Genomic DNA, 20872 nt, shown 5'->3' with positions numbered 1-20872 from the left:
AAGCCGGGGCGGGACCGGTGGGTCCGATAGCACAGGTGAGCTATAGCGGTCATCAATGAGTGAGCGGACAACACAGTTCTTTGTTCAAAAGCTAAATATGTGACAAAATAATGACAGATTTTTATTTATGTCGTATATACATCCTGTAACTAAAGCTGGATCTGCCAGGTCTCTTATCTCAGGGCAGCAAAGGATCGAGGAGGAGAGGTTAGGCTTGAGGAGATACAGTAGTCCCTCAAGTTACAATATTAATTGGTTCCAGGACGACCATTGTATGTTGAAACCATTGTATGTTGAGACCAGAACTCTATGGAAACCTTCTAATTGGTTCTGAAACCCCCAAAATGTCATCCAAAAATAGGAAAAAGTGAGGATTAAAGAAAAATAAGTAGATAACTAATATAGATAAAGCAAATCCTTACATATAAAAGTAATAAAGATCTGCTGGGAGCTGCAATCACTGTCTATTTCAGTGTTTCTCAACCAGGGTGCCTCCAGCTGTTGCAAAACTACAATTCCCAGCATGCCCGGACAGCCGAAGGCTGTCCGGACATGCTGGGAGTTGTAGTTTTGCAACAGCTGGAGGCACCCTCTTTGGGAAACACTGGTCTATGTAGAGGACAGGAGCTTCTTCAGGGTCCTGTACAGCACACAGTGTGCTAAAAAAAAGTAACATGGAGACGCCCTCACCTGGTGTCCAAAGGAGCAAATAACCCTGGTACAGTTAAAGAGTAGTACAGGACATGTATTACCTTCCTGTACTGTAGGGGGCACTACCAGACACCAGTCAGTGCATGCAGGGGTTTTACCAATGAATTGTCCATTCTAATTGGTCGGTTCTTCCAGCCATTGACACGTTTCGCAGATTCCATAGCATTGTATGTGGAGTCCGGTTTCAAGTTACAATGGTCCAGAAAAGGCCATTGTATGTTGAAACTATTGTATGTTGAGGCCATTGTAAGTTGAGGGATCACTGTATAGATATAAAAAATGTAGAAAGCAGCACTTCCAAATTCAATGGAAAAATGCCTGGTGCAAAGCAGCTTCCGGAGTATTGGCCAAGATAACCCCAAGTTCATACAGCAAAAAGATCTTACTGCAGCACACAGCACAGAGTGCAATTGGACTGTGTGCTGCAGTGAGATCCTTTATACAGTGGTCCCTCAACAATGGTAATCCGTTCCAAATGAACCATCGTTTGTTGAAACCATCGCATGTTGAGGGATCCGTGCAATGTTAAGTATAGGAAGTTATACTCACTTGTCCCCGCCGCTCCGGACCATCACCGCTGCCCTGGATGTCGCCCTCCATCGCTGTCGCCGCGTCCCCGGGGTGTCCCCGACGCTCCGGACGTCTCTGCTTCCCCGGAATCCTCGCTCTCAGTCCCCGCCATCACGTCACTACGCACGCCGCTCTTATTGGATGACGGGACGGCGTGCGCGACGACATGATGACGACGAAGGAGAGCACCGGCGATGCAGGGGAGCCCGAAGAGGACCTCCGGAGCCTCGAGGACAGGTAGGAGACCATCACCGGAGCACACGGGGCACCGTAAACGGCTATCCGGTGGCAGCTGAAGCAGTCTGCGCTGCCGGATAGCCATTTATGCGATGGCCCCGACATACAAAAGCATCGTATGTTGATGCCGCCTTCAAAATGCGATGGCCTCTGAGAGGCCATCACATGTTGAAATGATCGTATGTCGGGGCCATCGTAGGTCGGGGGTCACTGTATATCCATGGGCCCAGCATCTTTCCCTATATTTTATACAGCTCTCATATGAGAGATCAGACTAATTGCTTTAAAGTGTTCCTGTCATTTAAAAAAAATCTTTTGACATGTCACAGAGACACGTCAAAAGTTTTGATTGGTCGGGGTCTGGGTGTTCAGACCCTCATGGATCACTAGAATGAGTGGGGAAAATTGCACAGCTGAACGCTTCCCTGGGTCACAGATCTCCTCGCCTCAGTGCAGGAGACGGACTCTATAGCAAGTCTATGGAGCCCAAATGGAGCACAGAGACCTGGAAGAGAAGGGCTCAGATGTGTGCTTCTCCCTGCTGGTTCTAGTGTTTGGGCACCCAAACACCAACCAATTTGGGCACCCAAACACCAACCAATTTGGGCACCCGAACACCAACCAATTTGGGCACCCGAACACCAACCAATTTGGGCACCCTAACACCAACCAATTTGGGCACCCAAACACCAACCAATTTGGGCACCCAAACACCAACCAATTTGGGCACCCAAACACCAACCAATTTGGGCACCCAAACACAAACCAATTTGGGCACCCAGACACCAACCAATTTGGGCACCCAAACACCAACCAATTTGGGCACCCAAACACCAACCAATTTGGGCACCCAAACACCAACCAATTTGGGCACCCAAACACCAACCAATTTGGGCACCCAAACACCAACCAATTGAACCTTGACACATCTCTGTGACATGTCAAATGTTTTTTTTTTTGTTTTTCTTTCATTTTCAAATGGGCCTGTGGAAAATGAAAGAAGTGATCTGATTGGTTGCTATGGGCAACTAGGCAACTTTTCCTTTGCACAGGTTTTGATAAATCTCCCCCTTTAATTGTATTTATTTCTTTGTCTCTACCACTAAGGCTGTGTTCTCACATTGGGGGAGATTTATCAAAACCTGTGTAGAGGAAATGTTGACCAGTTGCCCATAGCAACCAATCAGATCGCTTCTTTCCTTTTTCAGAGGCCCTTTTAAAAATGAAAGAAGCGATCTGATTGGTTGCCATGGGCAACTGGTCAACTTTTCCTTGACACAGGTTTTGATAAATCTCCCCCCCCCCCATTGTGTTTTAACTTTCATGAGAACACGATGGAACGTGTGAACACAACCGAAATACCTTGCAATAATAGTATCTATCGGAGTCTGATCCATTGGGTTATTTTACCTTTGCCACAGCTCCTCATATCCGGCCCCAGCTCCACGCCGTCTGCACAGGCACATGTGTACTTGGGAGAATGGACAGAAATCTGCGGGGCGGCCAGGCACAGATACTCACACCCACCATTCGGTAGTGCCCCTTGGTTACAGGCATTAACAGCTGCAAAACACGAAATCATTGAACGAAAGGAACCACCAGGAATGAAAAAAAAGATTACAGAGAGTATAGAGCAGTGGTCTTCAACCTGCGGACCTCCAGATGTTGCAAAACTACAACTCCCAGCATGCCCGGACAGCCAACGGCTGTCCGGGCATGCTGGGAGTTGTAGTTTTGCAACATCTGGAGGTCCGCAGGTTGAAGACCACTGGTATAGAGATAAATATCCGAGACTGAGGAAAGCAGAGGTCACCACGTTGTATATAGTGATGTCTTCTATCTGACACAGCATAAAACCTGTTTCTTTTATTTTTTACGCCTCTGCTTGCTGTTAGTGAACTGCACTAGGCTTACATTCAGAAGCTGAAAACCTCAACTAATAATGTTCTGTTCACAGAGATCTTTCAATCACAACAAGTTTATCTGAATAGTTATGTGAGGAAATACTTTCCGGTAGACCATTGAAGGGATTGAATGAGCATTTTAAAAGGGTCTCTCTAGGATATACCATCACTTTATGATCGGCGGGTGTCGAACCTCTGAGACCCCCCCAACGATCATGAGACTGAAGGGGCCTGCTATAGCACTGAAGCCTTATTTGCCTGAATAAAGCGGCACTATAGTTCCAAGCATTGTCGGGTGGCTGGTGCAGGGGAAAATCCCCCAAAAAAGACCTCCACTGTGGTCCCCTTTCTTCTGTTCATCAGTGGGGTTTCCAGAGGTGGGACCCCAACCAATCATATAAAACATGGCAAGAAATGGAATGCAGCCTAAATGGTATATCTTAAAGTCATATGCCACTAATGTCTATTTGGTGGTAAAATATCCAGCCATTAAAGGGGTACTCCGCTGCTCAGCGTCTGGAACAAAACTGTTCCGAACGCTGAAGCCGTCGCTGGGAGCTTGTGACATAATAGCCCTGCCTCCTCACGACGTCACGTCCCACCCTCTCAATGCAAGTCTATGGAGCCGGTGCTGGGAGCTTGTGACATCATAGCCCCGCCCCCTCGCGACGTCACACCCCACCCTCCCATAGACTTGCATTGAGGGGGTGGGGCGTGACGTCATGAGAGGCGGGGCTATGACCTCACGAGCTCCCGGCTCAAGCGTTTGGAACAGTTTGTTCCAAACGCTGAGCAGCGGAGTAGCCCTTTAAAGGGGTTATCCAGCTATCCAGGGCCCGACTCTCCCTGCTGACTGCTCTGGCCCCCACCATCCGAGGTGTATGGTCTTAGCAGTGACCGTCCGCTCAGCTAATCACCAGCCGTAATGGTGTCCCGCCTCAGTTGGGGATTGACTGGATGGCCCGCCATTGCTAAGAGGAGTACATCTCAGAAGGCGGGTGCCGAAAAGTAGGCCCATTAGGAAGAATGGGTGTGATCATGGCTGCCATTAAGTAAATCTTGGCAAATGCCAGGACCTAATAAACATGGAGTGCCTATAACTAACAGCTCCACACTTATCCAGCCAAAGATAAAGTATAAAGATGGCCCACCATTATGTGTCCCCCAAGGACCCACATTCACCAGGAGGCCCTGGGTGAAAGAAACCCTCCTATACACAACTGTATAAAAGCGGCCATAGTCACTGCATACTGAAAGGCGCTACATGAAAGCGCAAGATAAGCTGAGCCGTCTCCTGTACACTATGTAAAAGCAGCCAACCCTATTGCACCCACCCCATGCCAACCAATTGTTCTCACTTTACAGAGTAAGAAAGATTCTCGTACCTTTTGGTTGCTTTAACTGGTGAACAACAACAATATCATGAGGATTGTTGAGATTCTCAGCAAGGACCTGAATGTCTTTTCCTGTCAATCTGTTGGCGCTAAAGATGGCTTCATTCTCCAGGTCGGTCCAGAACACCTTATCCTGGAGGACCAAAGAGGGGAAAAGATTAACAGATGGCATAGAAAACCTACATTAAAGGGGTACTCCCCTGCTCAGCGTTTGGAACAAACTGTTCCGAATGCAGGAGCCAGCAGCCCGTGACGTCACAGCCAATCCCCCTCAAAGCAAGTCTATGGGAGGGGGCGTGACAGCCGTCACGCCCCCTCCCATAGACTTGCATTGAGGGGGCAGGGCATGATGTTGTGAGGGGGCGGGGCTATGACGTCACGAGCTACCGGCGCCGACTCCAGCGTTTGGAACAGTTTGTTCCAAATGCTGAGCAGCAGAATACCCCTTTAAGTGGAACCTGCCTTTATAAAGTAGTTATGCAACAAAACAAATTAGGGTCAGCGTCACACGTGCCGTATTTTACCCATTGAGTAAGAAAATACACAACAGCAAAATATGGCACTGAAGGACCCTCCGCCATCATACAGTGGTGGGATTTTACCTCAAAAACTGCCAGACCAAACGGGTGACTGAGCTTATCCTCGGAGAAGATGAGCAGCTTCCTGTTGGAGCCATTAAAGTCCACGCTGGAGAGGGTATGGAGCTTGGAATCCACCCAGTACAGGCGGTGGGTCAGCACATCTAGAGCAATGAGATGGAATAATCACTGATAGGGCACAGAAATGTTGAGCCCCAATGCTGCCAGGCTACATGCACGTTTTATGGTATCATGGGCTCCAAATAAGAGACATTTGATTGAATATACAGGTCACCACTGTATATAAACTAACAATATAAACTAACAATTTATTTGATAGGATTCTGTGTTGCGACATTCCTCTGTTGCTCCGCCTGGAAAATTTTGAATATAGTGATAGCTTGGGTGGTCCCATACCCCTTATCAATAGGGGTTTTCTTTACATTCTGGCAAAGTTAACACTAATTGGGCAGTATCAGCCTCTGTAAGGCAGCCTTCGGCAGGACGGGCATACCAGGATTTGATGTTTTGGAACAGCTGGAGGCACATTGGTTGGGAAACAGTGCTGTAGGGACTCACCTTAATGACAAGGAGAATGGCAACTCCCAGTTGTCAATTTATTTATGCATTTCTGGGAGGAATAACATGGAAGGAGATTTATCAAGCTCCATAGTGTTTTTTTTTTTTGCTTACAAAAGTCGCATCTGTTTGTGCAATTGCGACTTTTCCCTATCCCGTGGGACTTTTCAATTTTACTTACCTTTTTTTTTTTTCCTTTGCATTGTTCCGAGATTCAGCAATAGCGACAGTCGCTAAATATGAAAAATACTCAGTTTTTACGTCGCATCGTTATTTGAGCTCCTGAGCTGCCTAGAGAAACTTCATTCAACCGCTAAAAATCTACTGTGAACTAAGGCTATGATAACACGGCCGCTGTCTTCCGTCAACCGCCTACAGACTCCCGCAGCCGGGACTTCTACTACTCCCATCATGGAACAGACATGTTTTCATGATGGGAGTAGTATTCCCAGCTGCAGGAGTCTGCAGGCGTCTGGGGAGGCTACATTAGTGCTTGTACTACTACCCCCATCATGGAACAGAGTCTGTTCCATGTTGGGGGTAGTAGTACAGGGGCTGAGGGATTCATCGCACAGGGTCTCACTCCTGAGACCTGATGCGATCAGAAGTTATTAACCAGGGGAGCGGGCGGCATGCGCGTCATGCGGCATGTGTATACTATGTTTTGCTTTCATTTTAAATTCCCTGCTGGGAGCCCTGAATGGCTGGTGCCGGGTGGCCATTCAGGGCTCCCAGCAGGGTTTTTAAAGTTACTCACTAAAGAACGTGCCCCCCCAGTGCTATAGTTATAGGTCCCCCCCCTCAGCTATAGTTATAGTGGCCCCCAGCTCTAAAGTTATAGTGCCCCCCCAGCGCTACAGTTATAGTGCCCCCTGCAGCGCTACAGTTATAGTGCCCCCTGCAGCGCTATAGTTATAGTGCCCCCTGCAGCGCTACAGTTATAGTGCCCCCTGCAGCGCTACAGTTATAGTGCCCCCTGCAGTGCTATAGTTATAGTGCCCCCTGCAGCGCTATAGTTATAGTGCCCCCTGCAGCGCTAGTTATAGTGCCCCCCGCAGTGCTATAGTTATAGTGCCCCCCGCATTGCTATAGTTATAGTGCCCCCCGCATTGCTATAGTTATAGTGCCCCCCGCAGCGCTACAGTTATAGTGCCCCCTGCAGCGCTACAGTTATAGTGCCCCCTGCAGTGCTATAGTTATACTGCCCCCTGCAGCGCTACAGTTATAGTGCCCCCTGCAGCGCTACAGTTATAGTGCCCCCTGCAGCGCTATAGTTATAGTGCCCCCTGCAGCGCTATAGTTATAGTGCCCCCCGCATCGCTACAGTTATAGTGCCCCCCGCAGCGCTATAGTTATAGTGCCCCCTGCAGCGCTATAGTTATAGTGCCCCCTGCAGCGCTAGTTATAGTGCCCCCTGCAGTGCTATAGTTATAGTGCCCCCCGCATTGCTATAGTTATAGTGCCCCCCGCATTGCTATAGTTATAGTGCCCCCCGCAGCGCTACAGTTATAGTGCCCCCCGCAGCGCTACAGTTATAGTGCCCCCCGCAGCGCTACAGTTATAGTGCCCCCCCCAGCGCTACAGTTATAGTGCCCCCTGCAGCGCTACAGTTATAGTGCCCCCTGCAGCGCTACAGTTATAGTGCCCCCTGCAGCGCTATAGTTATAGTGCCCCCTGCAGCGCTATAGTTATAGTGCCCCCTGCAGCGCTATAGTTATAGTGCCCCCTGCAGCGCTATAGTTATAGTGCCCCCTGCAGCGCTATAGTTATAGTGCCCCCTGCAGCGCTATAGTTATAGTGCCCCCTGCAGCGCTATAGTTATAGTGCCCCCCGCATCGCTATAGTTATAGTGCCCCCCGCATCGCTATAGTTATAGTGCCCCCCGCATCGCTACAGTTATAGTGCCCCCCGCAGCGCTAAAGTTATAGTGCCCCCCACAGCGCTACAGTTATAGTGCCCCCACAGCGCTACAGTTAGTGCCCCCACAGCGCTACAGTTATAGCCCCCACAGCGCTACAGTTATAGTGCCCCCCCAGCGCTAGTTATAGTGCCCCCTGCAGCGCTAGTTATAGTGCCCCCTGCAGTGCTATAGTTATAGTGCCCCCCGCATTGCTATAGTTATAGTGCCCCCCGCATTGCTATAGTTATAGTGCCCCCCGCAGCGCTACAGTTATAGTGCCCCCCGCAGCGCTACAGTTATAGTGCCCCCCGCAGCGCTACAGTTATAGTGCCCCCCCCAGCGCTACAGTTATAGTGCCCCCCGCAGCGCTACAGTTATAGTGCCCCCTGCAGCGCTATAGTTATAGTGCCCCCTGCAGCGCTAGTTATAGTGCCCGCCGCAGTGCTATAGTTATAGTGCCCCCCGCAGTGCTATAGTTATAGTGCCCCCCGCAGCGCTATAGTTATAGTGCCCCCCGCATTGCTATAGTTATAGTGCCCCCCCAGCGCTATAGTTATAGTGCCCCCCCAGCGCTATAGTTATAGTGCCCCCCCCAGCGCTATAGTTATAGTGCCCCCCCAGCGCTATAGTTATAGTGCCCCCCCAGCGCTATAGTTATAGTGCCCCCCCAGCGCTATAGTTATAGTGCCCCCTGCAGTGCTATAGTTATAGTGCCCCCTGCAGCGCTACAGTTATAGTGCCCCCTGCAGCGCTATAGTTATAGTGCCCCCTGCAGCGCTATAGTTATAGTGCCCCCTGCAGCGCTATAGTTATAGTGCCCCCTGCAGCGCTATAGTTATAGTGCCCCCTGCAGCGCTATAGTTATAGTGCCCCCTGCAGCGCTATAGTTATAGTGCCCCCTGCAGCGCTATAGTTATAGTGCCCCCTGCAGCGCTATAGTTATAGTGCCCCCTGCAGCGCTATAGTTATAGTGCCCCCTGCAGTGCTATATATACTGCCCGCCGCAGCGCTTTTATATACCTATAGCCCCCGCAGCGCTATGTGATTCGATTAGCAGAGGATCGGACCGGCCGGGGAAGTGCAGCGCAATGTAGCCCCGGCCGGTTCGATCCCCTGCTAATAGAATCATTATGACACATAGCGCTGCGTGGAACAATATATGTATGTGTGTATATATGTATATATTCACATATATAGTGCTGCGGGGGGCAGTATATATCTATAGCGATGCGGGGGCAGTATATATATATATATATATATATATATATATATAAATAAATATATATATAGCGCTGTGGGGGGCAGTAAATATATATAGCGCTGAGAGGGGCAGTGTATATATATATATATATATATATATATATATATGTATATAAATATATATATATATATATATATATATATATATATATTGCTTTGGGGAACAGGGCCTGACCAACAGGGCAAGTTCACGGTAAGCCCGATGGCCAGCCAGTCCCTGGACGTAGGGAAATCATTAATGCTTTAAAACATGCATATGTAAGGGGGTTTTCGCGTGTTGTGCTTTCAACGTGCCACTATTTGATAAATCGGTCGCACGTAGGCAAAAGTTTGTGAAAAAAAAAATGCATAAAAAAAACCATACGTTAGCAAGGAATGATAAATCTCCTTCATGGAAATTAGCTCTTCTCCAGAAGGAAGAGACGCCTATCTGTAGGCAGCCGGTTCAAGGTTTTTTCCACGGGATACAGTCTACAGGCCGTCTCTCATGCTTTTGAAGAAAAATCAGATTTGACTGATATTATATCGTTTTCTTCTCCCAAAAGAAAGATACGTTACTCCCATAGAGCACTGCCTGGAAATATATGTCTCCATACACCAACTGGATCTCCTCAATGAAAAACAGCACGATACAAATGAATGTGCTGAAGAATATAATAGGACTATGCCAAAAGGTGCCCCCTATATAAACATACACAAACTACGGTGTAATCAATGTCAAATATATATTTCATTGGAAAGTCATCTAAGTACATGTAACTACATACACAGCCCTAAACCATTAAAAAAAAACATATACAGACAGTTTAGGGTATATTCACATGCAATATCTTGTGTGTATTTGATGTATTCGAAGCTGCAGATTTTATGCTGCAGAGTCCAATTTAAATGAAATGACTGAAAACTTCACATCCTGCGCTGGATACTGTACGTTTTAATAGACCCTTCAACAATGGTGGGTTTAGGAGATCTGGACTAGAGATGAGCGAACTTACAGTAAATTCGATTCGTCACGAACTTCTCGGCTCGGCAGTTGATGACTTTTCCTGCATAAATTAGTTCAGCTTTCCGGTGCTCCGGTGGGCTGGAAAAGGTGGATACAGTCCTAGGAAAGAGTCTCCTAGGACTGTATCCACCTTTTCCAGCCCACGGGAGCACCGGAAAGCTGAACTAATTTATGCAGGAAAAGACATCAACTGCCGAGCCGAGAAGTTCGTGACGAATCAAATTTACTGTAAATTTGCTCATCTCTAATCTGGACCAAAAGATACCTATAGTCGAACACTACAGGCAGCGAGCAGGTACAGACCAAATAATGAATTCATTAATTAAACAAGGTTTATAAAGTGCATAGGGCCAAAGATAATCTAATCAAACCTAATGATAAGATAAAATGAACCGTACGAAATGATACTAGTAAATGCCCACTAGAGGTCACTGTTGTTCAGCTATAGAGACATAGGGGGAGATTTATCTAAACCTGTGCAGAGGAAAAGTTACCCAGTTGCCCATAGCAACCAATCAGATGCCTTCTTTCATTTTGCAGAGGCCTTTTAAAGGGGACCTCTCATCAAATAAACTTTTGATATATTTTAGATTAATGAATGTTGAGTAACTTTCCAATAGCATGTTAATGAAAAATAGGCTTCTTTCTATTGTATTTTTGCCGATCAGTCCTGTCAGCAAACATTTCTGACTCATGCTGGAGTCCTAAACACTCAGAGCTGCCAGCCTGCTTTGTTCACAGCCAAACAGGCTGTGAACAAAGCAGGCTGGCAGCTCTGAGTGTTCTCCTTTGTGAACAAAGCAGACGGGCAGCTCGTAGTGTTTAGGACTCCAGCATGAGTCTGAAATGCTTGCTGCCAGGACTGGTAGGGAGACCCCTAGTGGTCATTTCTTCAAAGTGGAAAATTAAATAGAAAGAAGCATATTTTTTTAATAACATGCAATTGTGAAGTTATTCTGCATACATTAATCTATAATATATCAAAAGTTTTTTTTGATGAGAGGTACCCTTTAAAAAAAAAAAAATGAAAGAAGCGATCTGATTGGTTGCTATGGGCAACTGGGCAACTTTTCCTCTCGACAGGTTTTGATAAATCTCCCCCATACAATGCAAGACTATTCACCTGTCCAGTGTTCTTTGTCTTTGTGCTCCATAGACCAGTGTTTCCCAACCAGGGTGCCTCCAGCTGTTGCAAAACTACAACTCCCAGCATGCCCGGACAGCCTTCGGCTGTCCGGGCATGCTGGGAGTTGTAGTTTTGCAACAGCTGGAGGTACTCTGGTTGGGAAACACTGCCACCGACTTATAATGGAGCAGAAAGACAAAGATCGCAGAGAGCCAGGAAGTAAAGGGTGCTACCACATGCTAAAGAGAAGAAATATAAAATTCTCTTGCGCTGGTACTATTGTCCGGTGGACGTTTAGCGCATATTTCCTATTTTCTCCAATATGTGCTGGAGGTGCCATGGCGTTGAGCACACTTCTACATATATGGTGGCGCTGCTCACTAAATCATTTTGGGATGCTGTATTTCAGCTGTATCGGGCCTCGGCCTTTTGGCTAAGATCAAGTGTAGTATCTGTTGTTATCAGGTAGTCCACTGGTCAGAATGGATGGCTGCACGGAGGAGCAGGTGTACCGGGGCGTTCCGGGGCTGGTGCCACAGAACCAGCTCAACGGCTGCTCTGATGTGCTCGGTTTCCTCCAGATCTGGCCATGAGGTTGGGGGATGTAGAGCTGAGGTACATTTGTGCCATGGGGAGTGGTGACCCTGGGGTGCCTAAACTTACTGGGTGCACTCCCCATTGAGTGGAAGCACTGCACTATTACTCTTCACCTTTGGCACTCGCCCTTGGTACCCCGGCCTTCTGGCTAGGATCCGGGAAATTTTTATAGATCCGACCGGATGACCGGGACAGTATATCTTTTTTTTTGTATGTCACTGTGCCTCTTTTATGTGTTTGTTTTGTACACAGGATTGCCAGGATGCGGTAGCCCTTCTGGGTGTCCCTCCTGGCGGTCTAGGGGAGGTGTGGGTGGCCATTAGGTTCCTCACCTCCCTGCAACCCCTGGGCACCTTGGCTTCAGTCGAGATGCCACCAGTATACGGCTCCTCGGCTGATACCTTGGTTAACGCCTAGGTTGAAGCCAGGAGCATTTTCGGCCCCTTAGTAGCTTCGGCGAAAAGGGGCATCGAACCTGGATCCTTGCAGGTGCCTTTTGGCCCGGAGGTGAAGGGTAGGTTTTTTTGGGGGGGCCTCTCTCCTGTTGGAGAAGGGCTTAAGGATAGACCGCATTCCTTTGTGCACGTTTTTTCAGTGTGACACGTTTGCACTTTATCTTGCACTTTGGGTGAGAGAGAGCACTTGCCTCAGCTCTTAAAAATCGGGCCTACTCAGGTCCCTGATACGCCACACGTGGCCTTGTTGTCTTTATTCTTGGGAATTTCGGCAAAGGCAAAAAAGAAGTTTGAGGCATTTTTGGAAACAGGGTCATTTCTTGCCACTTTCTATGACTAAATGGAGCTAAAAAAAAACAATATGAGAATGAAGGAACAAATAGCTGAAATACATGACCGGCCTGCTTGTTTAATTTTTGGGAGCAGTGATGGACTCTACTGAATTTCCAACACTCTTGGGTCAATTTGTGATTTTGGTTCTCTTCGTCATCAGGTGATTGGATCCCCTGCCCCCCCCCCCTTCTTTCCCCTCTCTTACTCTTTGCCCTCTTTTTGTTTCTGTTATTTGATTCTTTTCGCTCTCTGTTTGGCTTTCTTGCTTACCTTCTGGGCAACAAGCTACTGCAATACTTTCAGTAGTAAGTATATAACTGTGGCTCCCCAGCCGGTTCTTGTGCCTTTTAATATGATTTTTGGGGTATCTCATGTTTATGCTTTTTCTTATGGTAAAAGCTGATATTTATAAACCTTTACATTTTGCTTTTAATATGTCTTTTTTGCTCTTACTTTACATTACCTATTGATGACATGTAATTCATTGTAATGAAAACAGATTACACATAAAAGAAAGGCACCTATTTAGTAGGTTTGGCGCCTTTCCTTTGATATATGGGACTGGGGCACTGAGGACACTGTCTGGGTAATAAATACTTAGAGGGGAAGTGATGACAACAGTTTTCTAGTTCACGCTCGAAGACTGTAGAGCCAGGCATCAGGAGCGCACATGTCAGGGGTAGTAGTTCCCTGATGGTAGAATCTGTAGCCAGTACGGGTAAGAGCTGCCTCCAGATTCATAGGGGGATGGATTGTACTTTTCACATGAAAGAAGCAGCAATACCCGGGAAAACAAGAGCTAATAAGGAAACCGCCTCTTTAAAGTCCGAAATTGTTAAAGGAGTACTCTGGTTTACTAAAATATATCCCCTATTCTGCATGAAAAGAGCTGTGTGGACCACTACACGAAGCGGTGGTCAACACGCCCATCCATGCATCACTATGGGAAAGCCGGAAATACATGAGCGCTGTATCTCTGGCTGCATGGAGGGGGCGTTTTCATGCTGTAGTAAACACAGCTCTTTTAATGCAGAGCTGGGCGGACATGCAGAAGATTGCTCTGGAGATCAGACACTTATTTTAGTAAACTGGAGTACTCCTTTAACCTGTTAGCCCTTGCGTCCTGGTACTTACCTGAAACAGACAAGTCAGAAGAGCCAGCAGCTCCCTAAAGGCAGATTTACCCTTGCTAGAAACTTAGAGTGATCAAAAGAAGAAAAGCAGATCCCTCCCGGCTGCTTCTGGAATGGAGCCTGTCATTAAATGGGCACAGACACATGCCAACAGTTTTGATCGGTCTAGGTCTCAGTGCTGAGACCCCCACCGATCAGTAGATTTGACTTATAACGGAGCATCGAGATAAAGATCAATATAAGCTGGGGAGGGAAGATCAATGGCGCGCACTTCTCTAGGGTCGTTCTCCTGATCTGTAGGGGTCCCAACGCTAAGACCCAGACAGATCAAAACTTTTGTGCATCCTGGTGACAGTAAAACTTTGCCAATGATCTGCATGTCACAAACTAAAATAATTCATCACAGTGAAAGTGGCGCAGTCCGGCACATTTAAGCGTTATACTGTGATCTACCTAATGTGATCCCATTGGGCCATTCGATTTCATCAGAAACCAGCACCTGGCGGTCACCTCCATTCAGTCCGGCTTTCTCTATCTTAGCTGGGTCTCCCCAGTCCGACCAGAACATGAACCTGAAAGAAGAAAACAAACTAGTCAGTGTATGCTTGCATTCTCGTAAATTGTTTCCCGAAGAGTGTGAATCCAGCTTATCCAAAACTACAACTCCCAGCATGCCGGGACAGCCGAAGGCTGTCCCGGCATGCTGGGAGTTGTAGTTTTGCAATAGCTGGAGTCACACTCCTTGAGAAACACTGCTCTGGTATTTAGTATCCACATGTTTATACAGGAACCCATAACAGGTGGATGTTTTCTTAGGTCACGCACCATTCCAAAATGCTACGCTGCGCCAAATTCATGCTACAACTTACCCTGTTGTAGGGTCCACCGCAATGGCTCTTGGGTCCCCCAGGCCCTGGTTAAACAGCGTTTTCCGTTTGCAGCCATCGGTGGTCGCGACAGAAATGGTCTTATTTTCGGAATCCGTCCAGTAAATGTTCTTATGGATCCAGTCCACAGCAAGACCCTCGGGGGAGTGGAGATGGCTGTTCACCAAGACGAAATGTTCTGCAGGGTCTGAGGCACGATCCAGAGGAGAACTGCATAAAACACATTAAAACAATGTAAATAGTGAAATGCTAAATCAGATCAGATAAAGGCCACTTAAAGGGGTACTCCGGTGGAATTTTTTTTTTTTTAAATCAACTGGTGCCAGAAAGTTATACTGATCAGTAAATGACTTCTATTGAAAAATCTTAATTCTTCCAGTACTTATCAGCTGCTGTATGCTCTAGAGGAAGTTATGTAGTTCTTTCCAGTCTGACCACTGTGCTCTCTGCTGACACCTCTTTCGGTGTCAGGAACTGTCCAAAGTAGGAGCAAATCCCCATAGAAAACTTCTCCTGCTCTGCACAGTTCCTGACATGGACAGAGGTGTCAGCAGAGAGCACTGTGTTCAGACTGGAAAGAACTGCACAACTTCCTCTGGAGCATACAGCAGCTGATAAGTACTGGAAGAATTAAGATTTTTTTGATAGAAGTAATTTACAAATCTGTTTAATAGAGATGAGCGAACTTACAGTAAATTCGATTCGTCGCGAACTTCTCGGCTCGGCAGTTGATGACTTATCCTGCATAAATTAGTTCAGCTTTCAGGTGCTCCGGTGGGCTGGAAAAGGTGGATACAGTCCTAGGAAAGAATCTCCTAGGACTGTATCCACCTTTTCCAGCCCACAGGAGTACCTGAAAGCTGAACTAATTTATGCAGGAAAAGTCATCAACTGCCGAGCCGAGAAGTTCGTGACGAATCGAATTTACTGTAAGTTCGCTCATCTCTACTGTTTAACTTTCTGGCACCAGGTGATTTGATTTTTTTTTTGTTCCCACTAGAGTACCCCTTTAATGCCCTGTGCTCACAGCTGTCCGGGCATGCTGGGAGTTGTAGTTTTGCAACAGCTGGAGGCACCCTGGTTGGGAAACACTGTACTAGAATGTAACAATACAATAGCATGATAGCAGAAGTATTAGTCCTTTAGTCTTTCCTACAGAGCAACTAGGAGTGAGATGGGCTGCCATTGCCTTACATCAGTGTTACCTAGCCTGTGGCTCTCCAGCTGTTGCACAACTACAACCTCCATCATGGCATTCTAATGGGAAACTCAAGACCCTCATTTTCGAGATCTTAGGGGGTCCAGTGGTCGGAGCCACCCCAAATCATACACTTATCCCCATCCTATGAATAAGGGATAGGTGTCAAGGAATGCACAAGATATATAAAGAAATAAAATAAGTGGCGCAGCAGATACCTGTTGGATCCAGTTTACCATATACAATAAACACTCACCTGTAAATTTTGCGATGGAAAAGGTCGCACCAGTAAATCTTTTTGCTTGTCACTTCTACATCCAGAGACACGACATTTTTTAATTGTGAGGCGAGGCGCGAGTAATCTCTGCGGACCAGATCGATCTGGCGGAGTTCGTGGCGGTTTGTGAAGATCAGATATGGACTCTGTCCTGTGGGAGACAGGAAGTGAGGCACAAACTCTTACACAAGACATTAAAGGGGTACTCCGGTGGAAAACTTTTATTTTTATTTATTTATTATCAACTGGTGCCAAAAAGTTAAACAGATTTGTAAATTACTTCTATTAACAAATCTTAATCCTTCCAGCACTTATTAGCTGCTGAATACTACAGAGGAAATTCTTTTCTTTTTGGAACACAGCGCTGTCTGCTGACATCTCTGTCCATTTTAGGAACTGTCCAGAGCAGCATATGTTTGCTATGGGGATTTACTCCTACTCTGGACAGTCCTTAAAATGGACAGAGATGTCAGCAGAGAGCTCTGTGTTCCAAAAAGAATTTCCTCTGTAGTATTCAGCAGCTAATAAGTACTGGAAGGATTAAGATTTTTTTAATAGAAGTAATTTACAAATCTGTTTAACTTTCTGGCACCAGTTGATTAAAAAAAAAAAAAAAAAAAAAGTTTTCCACCTCATTCACCTAATGTCTAATTGATGCACTTTAGTGATGAATGCCATCTGGCTTTATACATAGCCAGACTTTCCTTAGTGCTATTACTTATACAGCATTTCATTGTAGGCACTTTATTGTGAAATGCCATATAGTTCTATATATCCAGCATATAAGTTTTTCTTTTGCCACCATCTCATTACTTGTACTTTTATGATGTTTTTAATCGGTACGTCCAGATTCATTAATAAAGATTTTTCATATTTTTAGCTATACCTTGTTGTTGCAATCATAGTTCTTTGTAGGTTTAGCATTTCATTATTGTTTTAGGCAGCATACACTAGGCTCTTTTGGTGTGTACCCCCCTGTTGGGGATGATTACAATGATTCTGATTAATATATATATACAGTGGTCCCTCAACATACGATAGTAATCCGTTCCAAATGGACCATCGTTTGCTGAAACCATCGTATGTTGAGGGATCCGTGCAATGTAAAGTATAGGACAGTGGTCTACAACCTGCGGACCTCCAGATGTTGCAAAACTACAACACCCAGCATGGTTTGGCTGTCCGGGCATGCTGGGAGTTGTAGTTTTGCAACATCTGGAGGTCCGCAGGTTGAAGACCACTGTTAGGAGAAGTTGTACTCACCTGTCCCCGCCGCTCCGGACCCGTCACCGCTGCCAGGGATGTCGCCGTCCATCGCTGTCGCCGCGTCCTCGAGGTGTCCCCGACGCTCCGGCAAGGCCTCTGCTTCCCCGGCATCCTCACTCTCTGTCACCGCCATCACGTTGCTACGCACGCCGCTCCTATTGGATGACGGGACGGCGTGCACAGAGACGTGATGACGACGATGCTGGGGATCCTGAAGAGGACGAGCTGTAGCCCCGAGGACAGGTAAGTGATCGTCGGCGGACCACACAGGGCACCGTAAACGGCTATCAGGTGGCAGCTAAAGCAGTCTGCACTGCCGGATAGCCGTTTATGCGATGGCCCCGACATACAAAAGCATCGTATGTTGATGCTGCCTTCAACATGCGATGGCCATCGCATGTTGAAATTATCGTATGTCGGGGCCATCGTAGGTTGAGGGGTCACTGTATATACCGTATTTATCGGGGTATATCACGCACCCTCATTTTACCAAGGATATTTTGGTAAAAAAAGTTTCTTACCCAAATATCCATGATAAAATGAGGGTGCGTGTTTGTGCATGCGTATACCCCGATACACCCCCAGAAAAGGCAGGGGGAGAGAGGCCGTCGCCGCCCGCTTCTCTCCCCCTGCCTTTCCTGGGGTCTAGAGCCCTGCTGCCGCCGCTTCTCTCCCGCTGGCTATCGGCGCCGCTGCCTGTTCTCTCCCCCTGACTATCGGTGCCGGCACCCCATTGCCGGCGCTGATAGCCAGGGGAAAAGAAGCGGCGCGGGCAATGGGGCAGCGGCGCTGATAGCCAGGGGGAGAGAAGGGGCAGCGGCACCCATTTCCGGCACCGCTGCCCCGTTGCCTTCCCCATCCCCGGTTGCATAATTACTTGTTGCCGGGGTCGGGTCCTCGCTGCTTCAGGCCTCCGGTGTGCGTCCCATGCGTTGTTGCTATGCGCTGCACGGTGCGGCACAATGACATCACTCGTCATTGCGCCGCGCTGTACAGTGCATAGCAACAACGCATGGGACGCACACCGGAGGCCTGAAGCAGCGAGGACCCGACCCCGGCAACAGGTAATTATGCAACCGGGGATGGGGGAGGCAACGGGGCAGCGGCGCAGGCAAAGGGTGCCGCTGCCCCTTCTCTCCCCCTGGCTATCGGCGCAGCTGCCCCATTGCCCATGCCGCTTCTCTCCCCCTGGCTATCGGCACCGGCAATGGGGCGCCGGCACCGATAGTCAGGGGGAGAGAATGGGCAACGGCGACGATAGCCAGGGGGAGAGAAGGGCCGGCAGCAGGGCTCTAGACCCCAGGACAGGCAGGGGGAGAGAAGCCGGAAGCGCTGGCGGTCTCTGCACCTGCAAAGCCGCTGCAGTTCATTGATTTAAAGCGCCCGCTTTAAATCATTGAACTGCAGCGGCTTATCGGCGTATAACACGCAGGTAGACTTTAGGCTAAAAATTTTTGCCTAAAAAGTGCTTGTTATACGCCGATAAATACGGTATATATATCTATCAATGCTAATCATATGCTGCAGAAAAACATTATTATTCTTATCAGATATATCAGCTTAGCCATTTGCTTGTAACCAAGAGTTGAACCTGCTCTCTGGATAATACTTGAGAAGCAAGAAAGAAGATTTATGGTGTTCCAAAAAGGAAGATGTAACAATGAAACGAGTAGTAGTCCGAATGAAATCATTCTGAGGAAAATGCAATTGGTGCAAAATAGGGGATACATCTGTAATCTTCAAAATAAAACAGGAAATCTGCCCTATAATCTCATATGACTATAATATTTACGCCTGTATAAGTGTTTAGATTTGAATAACCAATCAAGACGTGACAAGATGATTTTTTATGCGATTGACAACCTCCCCTTTTGATAATCATATATAACAATGTACTTCCTTAATAAAGCCAGATTCTTCTTTTCTTCTGCCTAGGCTGAGAAGGGAGATTGTACCAATCTTTCTTGTCTGATATTCTTTTCTTACGTCAACACTCAGCACACAAATTGGACAGCAGCAGTCACTCACATTTGAGGCCTAAGCAGAGACACTCCTTGACACCCCTACCCTCTACAGCTATTTGGTTTGCTATTGGATGTGCTAAATGTCTTTGCATATAACAATGACGCTTCAACCTCATTTTGTTACCAGAAATATTAGAACATTTTGAAGGAGTGCATATGATCACATCTGCATTCTATAGCTGGCCATACACTTAAAGGAGTTATCCAGGGAAAAAAACTTTTTTATATATATCAACTGGCTCCAGAAAGTTAAACAGATTTGTAAATTACTTCTATAAAAAAATCTTAATCCTTTCAGTACTTATGAGCTTCTAAAGTTAAGGTTGTTCTTTTCTGTCTAAGTGCTCTCTGATGACACCTGTCTCGGGAACCGTGCAGTTTAGAAGCAAGCCCCCATAGCAAACATCTTCTAAACTGGGCGTTTCACGAGACACGTGTCATCAGAGAGCACTTAGACAGAAAAGAACAACTCAACTTCAGAAGCTCATAAGTACTGAAAGGATTAAGATTTTGTAATAGAAGTAATTTACAAATATGTTTAACTTTCTGGAGCCAGTTGATATATAAAAAAAAGTTTTTCACCGGAGTACCCCTTTAACCCCTTCATGACCTGGGCATTTTTTGAAAATCTGACCACTGTCACTTTAAACATTAATAACTCTGAAATGCTTTTACCTATCATTCTGATTCCGAGATTGTTTTTTCGTGACATATTCTACTTTATGTTATTGGTAAAATTTCACTGATATTTGCATCCTTTCTTGGTAAAAAATCTAAAAATGTCATGAAAATTTTGAAAATTTAGCATTTTTCTAACTTTGAAAGTCTCTGCTTGAAAGGAAAATGGATATTCCAAATAAATTACATATTGATTCACATATACAATATGTCTACTTTGTGTTTGCATAAAAAAATTGACAAGTTTTTACTTTTGGAAGACACCAGAGGGCTTCAAAGTTCCGCAGCAATTTTCCAATTTTTCTCAAGATTTTCAAAATCGTAATTTTTCAGGGCCCAGTTCAGGTTGGAAGTGGATTTTAAGGGTCTTCATATTAGAAATACCCCATAAATGACCCCATTATAAAAACTGCACCCCCCAAAGTATTCAAAATGACGTTCAGTAAGTGTTTTAACCCTTTAGGTGTTTCACAGGAATAGCAGCAAAGTGAAGGAGAAAATTCTAAATCTTCATTTTTTACACTCGCATTTTCTTGTAGACCCAATTTTTGAATTTTTACAAGGGGTAAAAGGAGAGAAATCACCCTAAAATTTGTAACCCAATTTCTCTCGAGTAGGGAAATACCTCATATGCGTATGTAAAGTATTCGGCGGGCGCAGTAGAGGGCTCAGAAGGGAAGGAGCGACAATGGGATTTTGGAGAGTGAGTTTTTCTGAAAGGGTTTTTGGGGGGCATGTCCCATTTAGGAAGCCCCTATG

At 46.4% G+C, this 20872-nt stretch overlaps 1 protein-coding gene across 4 annotated transcripts in view; it reads right to left on the bottom strand.

The window, feature by feature from the left end:
* LRP8 (LDL receptor related protein 8) overlaps nucleotides 1–20872 on the bottom strand; it is a 240313-nt gene that overhangs the window by 9922 nt on the left and 209519 nt on the right. For all 4 annotated transcript variants that reach the window (XR_008846595.1, XM_056532188.1, XM_056532190.1 and 1 more), the window contains 6 exons: nucleotides 16125–16296; nucleotides 14653–14880; nucleotides 14237–14355; nucleotides 5419–5558; nucleotides 4808–4949; nucleotides 2929–3081 (listed from right to left, as the gene is read on the bottom strand). Coding sequence is in view for 3 of the 4 variants with exons in the window: in XM_056532188.1 (XP_056388163.1) it covers nucleotides 2929–3081; nucleotides 4808–4949; nucleotides 5419–5558; nucleotides 14237–14355; nucleotides 14653–14880; nucleotides 16125–16296 (954 nt within the window). In the remaining variant the exon portion in view is untranslated. The remainder of the gene's footprint in view (nucleotides 1–2928; nucleotides 3082–4807; nucleotides 4950–5418; nucleotides 5559–14236; nucleotides 14356–14652; nucleotides 14881–16124; nucleotides 16297–20872) is intronic.

The sequence above is a fragment of the Hyla sarda genome, chromosome 7 (genome assembly GCF_029499605.1).
Source record: "Hyla sarda isolate aHylSar1 chromosome 7, aHylSar1.hap1, whole genome shotgun sequence".
In the NCBI taxonomy this organism is placed as follows: domain Eukaryota; kingdom Metazoa; phylum Chordata; class Amphibia; order Anura; family Hylidae; genus Hyla; species Hyla sarda.
This window is presented reverse-complemented; position numbering and strand designations above follow the sequence as displayed.